This window comes from Spermophilus citellus (genome assembly GCF_964194105.1).
Source record: "Spermophilus citellus genome assembly, chromosome: 6".
Taxonomy (NCBI): Eukaryota; Metazoa; Chordata; class Mammalia; order Rodentia; family Sciuridae; genus Spermophilus; species Spermophilus citellus.
The window spans coordinates 34,645,857-34,658,992 of NC_138187.1; the positions used below are offsets into that span (position 1 = coordinate 34,645,857).

The 13,136-nt window shown below is 45.6% G+C and overlaps 1 protein-coding gene and 1 long non-coding RNA gene across 2 annotated transcripts; one reads left to right on the forward strand and one right to left on the reverse strand.

Moving 5' to 3' along the window:
- Window positions 1-1,480: 1,480 nt before the first annotated feature.
- LOC308650971 lies at window positions 1,481-11,254 on the forward strand. Its single transcript, XR_014022452.1, has 3 exons — window positions 1,481-2,278; window positions 5,537-5,635; window positions 10,820-11,254. It is a non-coding gene; the product is annotated as an uncharacterized lncRNA (long non-coding RNA).
- LOC308652251 (speedy protein E4-like) lies at window positions 6,519-10,528 on the reverse strand (the record flags this gene model as incomplete). The annotated part of the gene is made up of 6 exons (XM_081300026.1): window positions 6,519-6,578; window positions 7,309-7,477; window positions 8,228-8,313; window positions 9,127-9,185; window positions 9,798-10,001; window positions 10,522-10,528. 6 exons carry the CDS (start codon window positions 10,526-10,528, stop codon window positions 6,519-6,521), a joined length of 585 nt encoding a protein of 194 aa, XP_081156152.1.
- Window positions 11,255-13,136: the final 1,882 nt, after the last annotated feature.

Here is a 13,136-nt window from a genome sequence, read left to right on the forward strand (position 1 = left end):
GTCACCCCACTGTAACTTGGCCCTGGACCAGTACAGGTACCCTCTCCACACAGGGCTGCAGTTCTGAACACCTGGGCATCCTGGATTCACTAACTTCAACATCCTGGGAAGCTGGGATTGCAGGCCAGTAGTGAGAAAACAGAAGTAAGGCAGACCTGAATGAAGTTCAGTCTCAAGAGTTAACCAATAGCATTGGTATTTTTCCAAAACTGATTTGCATAAATTTCATCCAGTGTGTTCACCCAAGTGCTGTATAAATCCTTAGACTAGCACACTCCCAAGTAGCAATCCTATTGGGTCTCCTCTTGCCCTGTGGGAGTTCTGCTTCTGTTCACACTTGAATATATTCTGCTCTTGCACTCACTTATCCTCATCTGTGGTTTTCATTCTTCAAATTCATGACAAAGAATTCAGAAAGAAGAAATTTGCAGTGAGCAGTGGGGTCTGCTGCAATACTAGGCGCATGACCCACCATTGAGAGCTGCCACTCTTAACACCACTCCATGGGAGTTGAGAAGAAATGGAATTTTTTGGCTTCAGAGGCCTGTAACTACAAAAATCCCACCTTCCAGTAGAAGCAGAGAAACTCTCGCTTCATCACTATGTTTCAGACAGGGAAACTGAGGCCCAGAGACATGAAGTGACTTAGCTACCATGGCCCAGGTGGCAGGCCAAAGGGCCTGATTCAAACTTCATACCCCATAATGGAACCTCAAATCCTAGCATATTTGTGGAGTTCTACACAAATCCTCTAGAGGCAAATAGAGTATGGGATGTGTCCCCTCTGTGTCCTTCTGCAAAGCAAAGACTTTTCTGCCCTGCTGATATTGATGCTGACTGGGGAAGGGCGTGTGCTTTTCTAAGCTTTTCCTCCCCAGGGAGGATCTGCCACTCTGAGCCAGGGCAGTCTAATCAGCCAGTTAACAAGGTCAGGTGGCTCAAACTGTGCATCCTTGGGCACTTGTTCTCCCACATCTGACTTGACAGATGCCCACATTTAGGCAAGAATCACAAATTCTTTTAAAAAAATATTTTATTTTTTAGTTGTAATTGGACACAACACCTTTATTTCACTTGTTTATTTTTGTATATGGTGCTGAGGGTCTCGCACGTGTGAGGTGAGCGGACTACTGCTGAGCCACAACCCCAGCCCAAGAATCACAAATTCTTGTTGTTCTAGATGCACTTTGCAGAATACCCAGCAGCAGCATTGTGTTATTCATCAGCCAAAACCTTAAAGACACTTTGCGCAACCCCATGCAGATTGAGATGACGGGGCTGGGGCTTTGCACTGCTCTGGTTTCCACATGTTGAAAGGAAACCTAAAGCTTAGACCACAGGAGGAAAGGAATCTGTGCGAACCCCCACTTCCTTTGAATCTCCCTCACTTATGAGTCCCCAATTCTGCTCTGACAGTTTCCATCTCCATTAGGGAAGAGTCCACATGGCTGGGCCTCAGATGCTGAATGTTGGTAAAGTTTGGCATTTCGAGGCTGCTCCCCCACCCAGATTTTCTCTTTGAGAAGATGCCTTCTCTTCCCTGGTGTGTAACATCTAATCACTACTCCATCAGCTACCTGGAGTCCCTGAAGTCCCCTTTGTGACAGAGCCTGGTAGAAGATTGGGGGTACCCAGTGCTGAACACAAGAGAGTCCCTGCTGGCCTGCAGGGAACATCTCACCCACTGACTCATCACTGCCAGGAAACACCTATCACTGGTCCCCTGCCCTAGACTCTCCCACTGCCTGTGTGCTCTGGTTGGAAGTCAACAGCACACAGTTGCCCCAGCCTAAGACACTGTGGTGGGGAGTTCTGCTGTGCCCCTTCCCTTCTGAAACTCGCCTCTCTCTAGTTCTCTCTAGTTCTCTGCACTGTGACCTCTAGTTGCCTTAGATATTCTGTCCTTTCTGCTCAGGGACACTGCTGACCCCATGTCCCCTCCTTCTCTGTGGATTGAACACTCCCTATCTGGCCAGAGAGCTGGGCTGTCTCTGGGATGGCCTCTCAGGAATCTAAATTCCTAAACATGGACTTTCCATATATATTTCCCTCCTTTTAAATTTATTTCAGCTGGGACAGCAAACTGGACCCTTGAATCCATGTTGGGCAGAAGCAACCAAAGTCCACCATTGACGCTCATTCTGTTTTTCCCAAGGATGTCACTGGATCTGTGGTCACAGAGGGGAAACACTCTTTGAGGTGCAGAGACCTTGACTCACCAGAGGACAGAGGATGTTGAGAAGAGAGGACAAGGTGTGGAGAACCTGCTGGGGAGGAGGTGAGTGGAGTTTGCTTGGAAGCTTCCTATTCACGGGGATCCCCAAGGTTAGGACACTATTTGGGACCAGCCCCAAAAGAGACACATGGCATGAGGTGTGGGAGGGGCCCGAGTGAAAGCATTTGTGTCCTCAGGATGCATCGTCTTCCCAGGACATTGATGTGCTCAGTGCGTCACCAACCAGGGAAGCTCACCTTGGTTTCAGTGGCCTGAGTTTTTACTGGAATTCATTAGGGAGGCATGGGGTTTCAGTTGTCTTGCAGTAGAACCCAATCTCTAGCCTTCCTCTGCTTCCTGGAGCACTGGCTGATATGTAGCCCAAAGTTTCACACCCTCCCCTCATCATGTGGTGACATTTCTAGTGTGGCTGGCTCTCCCCAATTGGAATTGGCTCGTTATCATAAATTCAGTGTTGGTCCCAGTGCCCCACTCTAAATTATAGCCTCTCCCTGTTACCCATAAAACTTCAAATACTGGGTAATGCAGATAGCAAATCGATCCAAGCCAAGGAGTCACAGGAAATGGAACAAAGGAAGACAGCTTACTGAAACTAGATATGTGCCTCCCAGTGGTCCAAGTGCCTAAACTTGTTCCCCAGTGTGGCAGTATTGAGGTGGTGGAACCTTTTATATGTGATGCCAAATGGAAGGTAATTAGATCATGGGGACACTCACCTCAGAAGGCAGGTCTCAAATGCTGAGTTATGAGAACAGGTTGTTATTTAGGGAGTCTACACCATGCATATGACTCCTCTTGCACTTGGCCTGCTCCCTTTCTACTTCTGCACCACATTGTGATGTCTGGGGAGCTGGAGGAATTGCTAGTATTCCAGCACTGTGCTCTTGGACTTACAGAACTGTGAGCTCAATTTTCTTCATGGAGACTAGGGGTATAACTCAGTAGTACATGAATTGCTAGCATGCATGTAGCCTGGATTCCATCCCTGGCAGTTAAAAAATAAGTAAATAAATGGCTATTCTAAATAAGATATCAAGCCTCATGCCCATTTAATCATCACCAAAATAATGAGATGTTTCTGTGACTTTTTCCAGAAGGACCAACCCAGCCCTTCCCTCTAGAAATCTGCCAGGCTGCTATAGATAAGAGCAGTCTTTCCCAAAGATCCATAAAATGAGAGTTAAACAGTGCTCTCCAAGCTCTGGAATTTTTAGTCAAGATAAATGCTTGTTTCGAATTTTTTGCTTTATTATATCAAAATACAGTTTCAAGGAAACTTGTAATGACAAAACACACAGGTTCAATGTACCATTCATGCAGTATCCCCCAATGCATGTGCATGACAAGACTGTACATTAGGAAATTGTCATCTATGCAAGAAGTCTGTAGGTATTTTACCATTTTACCACATGTATAGATGTGTGTAACCTAAACTGAATCAAGATGCAATCAGGAAAAACACCACACCAAGAAAATGCATTCTAGACATTCCCTTGATCTAAGGAGAAACCTGGGGAGAAATGTGGGAGGCCTGTAGGGAGCCAGTGCTCACAGCATATCTCCTCTGAACTGTTAGACGAAGCAGGCATGTTTCAGATAGTCCCTAAGTGGGAGTGACCCCGGGTGCATAGCCTCTTGGGAAGTAAAATCAAGTACTTGCCTTCAGACCTGCTGTGAGCCCAGGAACATGGATTTCCGGTGAGCTGTGCAAGTGGACTTCTGGTGTGGCCAGGAACTCAGTCTTACAGTGGGAATAGGAAGGCCAACTTAGGTGGGGTCAGAAAGGAAGCCTCCCGGTGGGCCCCAAAATCAGAGTTTAGTGCTTGCCTGCCCAGCATTACCCAAGACAGGCCTTTCCTCAAGAAGGCTTTGCTGGTCAGGGTCTTCTAAAGGGCACCTCACACATGGGGATCAGGAAAAAAAAAACAGTCTGGAGACCCTGATGCTGCCTGATGCCACCCTCCCGCTACATAGTTCACATCGTGATTCCCCCATCTCTATCCGTACCACCTGCCCTTGTCTTACTTCCTGGACACTAACCTGTCTCCCACACTCTGTGGTAAGTACCCAGAGAGCAGCACTTGAGCCTAGTTTATTGCTCTGCTCATCCAACTCATGCCAAATGCTTAGTTAAATTCCTATAAAAACTCAGCTGAAACCAAGGTCAGCTTCCCTGGTAGGTCATATACATCCATGTCCTCTGAAGATGTTACATCCAGAGGATATGACAGCCTTTATTCAGACCCTCCTAGACCTCCAGCCATGTGCCTCTTATCTCTTATGTTAGCTGGTCCCAGTTTGTGTCCTTTTTTACATGACAAATCAGTAATTATAGGATTGTGCTCTTCTAACCTCAGTGAGATATTATAGAGAATTATACAGTAGGATCATGGGAATCCCCAAATATACACCAGTGGTGAGAAGTGTGAATGGCCTGGGAAACCTGGAACTTACAGCTTGTTTCTGAAGACAGGGCAGTGTAGAGGGGGCTTGCAGCCTCAATCTGTAGCATGTGACCTCCATGCAATTGATCAGCATCAGAATTGCATTGCACAGTGCCAGTCTTTAGTGACTTCTTCCTTCAAGGAACTTATACCTGTTCACTTGCTCAACTCACCCAACCACCATCCCTCTTTTAACACATTCAACCAACCTTAAGCTTGTTCCATGTTGGTCCTTTCTAACCTCTTCACATCATTTCCACTTACCTCTTTAACCCCACATCACATCTCATCACTGGCTCTGTTGCAACCTCTCTTTAACTTTGGTTTAACTTCTTGCTGATACTTTTCTTCACCTGCTTCTTTCCACAGCTGCTTCCATATTCTCTCCCATCTCCCAAGATGCTTGTCTGCAGTAATTCGGTGCCCACACTCTTAGTTCTTTCCTCTCTGTGCCTATCTATTTAGCAACCTTAGCACTTCCTATCATCTCATTCTCCTCACAACCTGCTCTAGTACCTTCATTTTCCTTCATGAGTTTCTATTTCAACAAGACCCTTTGGATTTCCTTCACTTATGTAAAACTAGAAACATACATAGGTTTCAGGAAAGACTCCCATTGTGACTCAAGTAGCAAAGTCTTTTATTCCCTGGGTGTCCCTGTCTTTGGACTTTGACCAGGAAGTTTTACTTTTACCTTGGCTTTGGAATTCCTCCAGAATTTTCTTTTATTCTTCCTGTGTTCTCTCTTGCAACATCCTCCCTGTGTTTCCTGTTTCCAGTCTCTAGTTTAAGTTCTACAACCTTCTCTGTTGTTCTGCTACATGAAAAATAATTGAGGTGGTTTTCTCCCCCACAGGTTACAAATTTGGTCAATTAAAAACAACACTGTTAAACAGCAGTATCATTTGACAGCGAACAACCAATCTGGAATGACATGATCATATGTATCATTAAGGTAAGGAGATTTTCAACTTTATTCAGTTTTTTCACAAATGCACTGTGCTGTGCTCTTCACAAGCACATAACACATGTGCTCTCGAATGATACATATTTAAAAATGACAGAAAACATGTCAAGGTAAGTTAAATACTAGCAGCTCAATAGTCACAATATTGATGATTGAACATCAAATAAAAACTATATTTATAAGACTATGGGATAATACTACTGAGGTATAAAAGTAATAGATAAAAAGATTAAAATCTTGAGAGAAATATTTATGTACACAAACATGTTATAACACTAATCACAAAACCAATAAGAAACAACAATTTTCTGAACAACATCTATCTCAAAACTATTTAAAATAACCATAGTTCAAAATAAACAACATTTATCATATGTACTAAAACTGTGACAATCCTGTAAATAAATTATCTCCGTGCTTAGTATCCTTAAGGGATAAGTGACCCAAGATGAATTAAAAGGAGAGGTAAAAAGAGAATTTACAGGAGGAGAGAGAGATTCATGGCTAAAGGATATTAACTTTAGACCAAGATCAACCATTCATCAAAGCTGACATGTGGGCCCAATTGCTGTGGGTTAAGGATTTTTACACATCCTGAGTGATAAACTGTTCTCTCTCAGGTCTGGCTGAGCAGCCTCAGAGCACCCAGCACACCTCTAGGGGGTCATCTGTGTGGTTGGGGTTTGAGACCATGAAGCTGACTTGGAGATTCAGGTTGTTTCACCATCTGCAGAGGGTGGCTGTGGGTGGAGGTGGACAGGAGTGGATCAAGAAGTTAGGTCCTCAAGCATCCTGAATAGATAATCACTGACTCTGTCATCAAGCCAGGGATGCAGAGTTTTGTCCCTCCCCTCAGGCCTCCATGGTACTTCTAGGCAATGAGGGTGCGATCTCGGCGCCACACCCAGAGCTCCGGATTATAAGCTTGAATCTGGAAAGGAAAAGAGCCCCCACCAAAGCTGATGACTTTACAGGATATTGAGGGTTTTGAAGTTATGGTTAATTTATTTTCCCATTCCTTAAAATTACTTCACCTTGATTTGGACTTTCTAGTCACCGTGATTCAACAGTTTACAAATATCTCAACAAATACAATGTTGATTCTATTAACTAAGTTCTGTCAGCTACAAAGGAGGTGATATAGCAAGGTGTAATTATTAGATTTATTTAGCCTGGTGACAAATGAAGTAGCTATATATGGATATCACAACATTATTTCAGCTATTACTCACATGGACGACACATCAGAATCATGTTATATAAAATGTAGGACACATTTTTTCAGATTTTTTTTCAATAAAAATCGAGTATATTTTCCTGTATCAGATAACTAAATTAAGCATCTATAAAGATGCTTTGACAGATAGCATCCTTTTGGTGTCTCTTCCCATCAAATTTGAAAAGTTGATTTTATCAAGAGACAAGCTTTATCATTGTCCCTGATTTGAGTAGAATACTGGTTTAACATTAGGAATATTTCTGCTTGGATCCATCAAGAATACTTAGTAACATGGATAAATGCAAAACTGAGGACTGCACAGGAAGTCCTTCCCTCCCTCCTGAGCTTTCTCCTCCCCAGAGCCCACCTGCAGCCACCCACCTTCCTGTCTCTCCAGTCAGCCCATCCCTCTCCCCCCACAAGCACACACAGCACCACTCACCTCTTCACACTCCTCCTTGGAAACCCGAGTGTTCCAGCCCATGGAGCAGATGAACTGATAGCGCAGTTTGTGGAACAGGGGACGCTGGGCGTAGCTCTTCCCATAGAGGAAACGAAAGATCTCTTGTTTAGGAGCCTGGTTGTCCTCTTCCATGTCATTAGCCAGGTAGCTGGGGAAAGAAACCAGGTTGCTCTTTAGAGGCACAACCAAGAAGGACCTGCCCTTGGAGTCAGCTTCCCAAATGGACTCCCAGAGGACCATCTTCAGACAGGACTGCACCAGCCCTATTAAGTGTTATGGAGGACCACACCTTGGTCCAGAGGACTCTGCCAGACACACACCTTCTGAAGGACTCCAGCCTTTTTCTAGAAAGCATTGAGCAACACAGTTGTGGGAGAGGCCTAAGGGGTGGTTGGACCCATCTTGGAAGAATTTTCAGGGGGTTGTAGAAAGAGCCACAAATGTGAGAAGACTCCTGTATGAAGAACCAGAGGGGACCACCCTATACTGGACCTGTGTCAGGCTGGGAATTGGGCATCTGTCTTGGAAATCCAGAGGCAGAAAACAGAGCAATGTTGGTATAGATACAGGAAGGAAGAGCAGTCAGATGTGGCTGCACCTCCAGTCTCTGCCAGGGATAGGAGGTGCCCATGCTTTCCTCCACTCCTCTCAGGTGGGCTTTGTGTTTCCTTGGTTTCCTTGAATCTTTAACAACTGGCCTTTAGGGAGCATGTGTGTTTGCTTTGACTAGGGAAGTGTGGAAAAGAAAAACAAACTATACTACAGTGCTGTGATTCTCGTGTACACGGAGCAAACAGGACAAAGAGGCTAAAAGTCAAAGAAAGGTTAGTGCCCCTCTGCTCCCCTCCTACCCTCCCAGGTAGTGAGTCCTGATTGATGAAGGAGACCAAATACTCACAGGGCCAGAAAGAAGTGGATTCTCTGGTACTGCCAGGAGAAGAGGCCAGCTCGGCTAAAATAAGCTATGACCATAGACAGGAGGTACTGATGGAGAGAGAGGAAGAACACAGAGAGAGGTCACATCCTGGAAGAGGAGGAAAGAGGGGACAGAGGAATGGGAGTCTGGGGTGAAGAGTGCCCCTAAGAGAAGGTTGCCAAGTAAGGAGACCTGCTGGTTTGGGGAAGGACCTGTGACAGTCTGAGCAGTCGGGGGAAGAGGAGGCTTAGTGTGTACTGTAGGATCAGCTCTGAGGGGACCTTTTGAGGAAAGGCATGTAGGTGAGCTGGGTGAGGAGGGTCTTGGGTAAGCTGGAGAATGGGGCGTCCCAAGAAGTGTAAAGAGGAGAGGAGCCCCAGCGATAAGGATATAGCTCACTCTGTAGAGTGCTTGCTAGCCTCGAATGCACAAGGCCCTGGGTTCAATCCCTAGCATCACAGATAAAAGGCTGTTGAGCACTGGGGTTGTGGCTCAGTGGTAGAGAGCTTGCTAGCACCTGTGAGGCATTGGATTTGATCCTCAGCACCACATAAAGATAAAAAATAAAGGTATTCTGTCCATCTATAACTAAAAAAAAACATATTTAAAAAAATAAAAGAGGAGAGGTGCCCAAAATCTCAGATAACAATAGCAGAGAGGGGAGGATAGGAATGCAACACCCCAAGCAGAAGCAAGGTCCACCTGTCCTCACTGCATGGAACTGCTAGGCCCTGAAGGGAGATGTTGACAAGTCACAAAGGGTCAGGAGTTGGCACATCTTGTTGGTTCTACATGGAGACAGAAGGACCATGGGCTAGAAAGCCCTCCCCTCTCCAGGCTGTGCTGGAGCAGGATCACTGCCCAGTGGAGAACAACCTCACCTTGTCAGACACTCTCAGATTCTTGTCCCAGTCCAGGAATCTTTTGACAACAGGATCCTCTGTGAACAGAACACTGGTGTTAGTTGGGAACCAGAAGGGGCTTCATGGGTGATAGAGAACAGAGAGAAGAATAGGACCTCCATTGGAGAAGGTGTGGGATTGGAGTGCAATAGAGCCCAAAAGAGCCAAATATCCCAGTTGGATAGGAAAAGGACAGGAACATTCCTGGGAAAGCTGCTTTGCCCTGAAACCCCCCAGGGAAACAACTGAGTGAGGGTTGGGGTAAGAGATAGATGTCTGTATGACTAAGAACTTGGATTAAACCGCAAGGGCCTATCATCCCCCAAGAATGCACCACCTCAGAATTAGAGTTACTATGTTATTTTCTCATTTGATGGTCACCCCTCAGGGAGGAGGAAATCTAGTAGAGCCACAGTGTCTGCAATCAGTGAGGATAATTGGACTCAAGCTCTGTGATCCCAAGCAGGGTCATTTTTCAGGTGTAATGTAATCATCCATCATCTAAGAGTTTCACAGGGTACATGGGTCCTCAGTCCTCCAGGAATGGAGATCTCAGGGATAGCAGGGCTCTTTGGAAAAGTGCAGAGGCTATAAGTTCCTTCTTTGTGTAAAGAGCAGGATTGAAGGGCGCTACCTGGGTGTCTCCCTACCTAGAAGCCTGTTGAAAACCTCATGGTGCTCTGGTTGCACCAAGTCCATGCGCCGTTTTTTGACTTTCATTTTGAGGCCACACAGTGACTCCACATCCCAGGGGTGATTTAGCTCACTTTCCACATCCTCCAGCTCATCCTCAGATTCAGTGGAGGACTCTCTCTTTCTCTTTATGCCAGTGGTCTCAGGCAGGAGACCAGATTCTACCCAGGGTGCAGAATCAAAAATCCCCGGGGGATCATCCTCCGAGTCTCCCTCAGATTCTGAGGTCCACTCTCTCTTCCTCGAGGACCGACATGGGAGGCAGGGTTTTACCCACAGAGCTGAGTAAAGGAAGCAGAGTCAAGCTCCTGAATTTGGAACTCATCCTTTCATCCTCTGATCCCAGTTCACCTCCCACACCCCAGACTTCAACTGTTGCCTTCTGAGCTATTGTTCCATCTCTCCCCTTGGCTGGTAGCCGTCTTCCCCTGATTCTCTGTATCATTGTCCCATCTCCCTGTTCCTCAAAACTCTTCCTCATTATGGACACTTTCTCTCATGGGTGGAGTGACCCTTTTTACATTCCCTCTACCCACTTCCTGAACTTAGATCTCATCTTCTAGCCCAATTCCTTTCTCTGTAGATTTTCCATCCATGTGGACTTCCTTGTCCCATGGCCTATTCTGAACTTCAAAAGTGGGCTTCCCACCTTTCCTGACTGCTCTACCCCTTCGTCCTTACCAGTCATCATGTCAAATCAGTTCTCACTCTAGCTCCCTCACCTGATGGACCTGCCACTTCATCATCTACCACCACCCCCAGGTGGGATTGTGAGGTGCTCGGCTGCGAAGGCGATTGCCCAGACTGGGAAGGAGATTGCCCAGACTGGGAAGGCGATTGCCCAGACGGGGAGATTTGTTGATCTGCCATAAGTTCTCCAATACTCTGTCTTCCTTCTACAGAACCTAGGTTCTTATTAAGGTAAATCTTTCTTCCAGAATTTGGTTGAATAGGAGTCTGTTTGCTCTTCTCCAAACAGGAGAAATCAGGTGAAGAACAGTGCTGAGAACAAACTGTTGCCCACTGCACTGCCAGTGGTCCACAGAGTCTGTCCCTTCCAATCAGGAAGGTTGGAAGCCTCTTATGTCATCACTCATTCCAACCTGGCAACCAGTTTGAAGGAAAACACCTGCAACTGTCAGACTGGTATGTGCACCTGTCCTAGAGTTCTAGAGGAGATGGTCTCTGCTGTGACTGATCCAAACTCTGTCCACTTTGCCAAACTAACCTATGGGTCTCTGACTCCCTCTTTCACTTCTGTCTAGACCCGGGTTCTTCTCTCCATTGTCAACACAACACATGTTAGATACCCAACCTCTGGGCATTTCCATTTCAGAGTTCAGTGCAGTGGGAGATTAAGGAGTATGGCAAGGAAGAAGGGGGAGGGCAGAAATGACATGACCTCCCAAGAAGGAGCTCAGTATGTACAAAAGAACCCAAGCACAATGAAGTATCACTTGAAAACCCTAAAAGGAAACACTCAGTTTAGCAAATCTAATCTGCTAAGTGCCACTGGCCTTCACTGTTTTCAGAAATCTGTTAAGGGGACACACACTCTGCACTTAGGCATGTTTGACACAAGGATTCCTTTTGAGGTCATAAAATCATAGGAAATTGTAAACATGCTCATGGTTTTCCTAGAGTGTCTACACTATCTGGGAGTCTATGGATCACCTCAGGTTAGCCTCTCAGTTCCAATCAATCTCTCTCCAGTTACATAGCATATTTGGGAGCACAGACATTGCTCTTGACCTGCATATTTCATTGTCACCTATGCACCCTATGGAAAGTCTCACATGTAGAAAAAAGAAACAAATGGGAGATTTTCTGATTGAAGACAGAGAATAATATTTGCTGAGAAGATGGGAAGTGCATGGGATGTGACCCAGCACCCAGTGGAACTGGGGAGCTGCTTCCAAACATCCTAACTTAGCCTTTTGCTTTACAGCTGGGCATTCAATCCATGTTTTATCTTTCTGTCCACAAAATGTGTTTAAATGTGTAGAAAACTCGCCATGTTAACCACTGTGCTGTGTAGAGGGTGAATTGTCTCAATTACATGCATGTCTCACTTAAAAATGGAGATATATTCCTAAAAATGTGTTATAGGGTGATTCATCATTGTATAAACATCCTAGAGTGCTCTTACACCAACTGAGATGGCTACAATCTCACTGTGCTGTCATACTGTGGGACAAATTCATGTATGTGGTGCATTGTTCCATCGTTGGCCATAACGTCATCATGTGGGGCATGAGCTAGCTGTATTATCCATCAGGAGAGCTTTTCCATCACCATAAACAGCCATTCTTCACCCATGAAGCATTAATTCCCACTTCTCCTTCCGCAACTAAAGATGTCTTGTGTAGGAGCCCTGTTATCCTTCTCCATGTCACTAGCCAGGTAGCTGGGGAAAGAAATCAGGATGCTCCTTAGGGGCACAACCAGGAAGGACCTCCATTTGGTGTCCTCATCCTTAAAAAGAATTCAGGCTGACCATCTTAAGACAGGACTACACCATCCCTATCCAGAATTAACCCTTGGTCCGGAGGCCTCTGTTGGACAGACACCTTCTGCAGGGCACCTCTCACACCCTGATGCTACTGAGAAACCCTCTGCAGCACCTGAGGCTGCTTATTGCCAGTGCAGTTGACTCAGTTTCCCCATCTCCGTCCTCACCCACTTCCCTTCTGCTTTTTCCAGGTGCTCACATCTGTGTCCCCCATAGGTCAGGACCTGACCCTGGTTTATTTCTCTCCCACCAATTTGTCATCCCTCTCCCACCAATTTGCTAGTGGATGGCTTGGTTTACATTGAGCACTTATTCAAAAAGCTGTTGATAGATCTCCTTCCCCAGATTCCTATTCCCTGACATGGAGGACCCACTTCATAATGTTTTGTTGAACACATGAATGAATGAATGAAGCTTTATCCATAGACCAGTGCCTTATGACCACGTCATAGACTAAGTACTATAACATAAACACTTTGCAAGATAAAAAGAAGTCAGCTTAGTATTTTTAAATATTTGGATATTTGGATAAGACCCTGCCTTCCTGAGGTGTTCAGTGCAGCGGGATTAGGGCAAGGGGCAGGGAACATGATACCATCTTATAATGGGCCTTAGCACTGCCAGGCTGCAGAGGGTGACTGATCTGGGAACAAAGCACAGATTTGTTTTGTTTTACAGACAGGGTTTCGCTTTTTTTTTTTTTTTTTTTTTTTTTTTTGCACAGCCTGTTGTCCAACTCCTGGGCTCCAGCGATCCTCTTGCCTGAACCTCTGAGTAGCTGAGA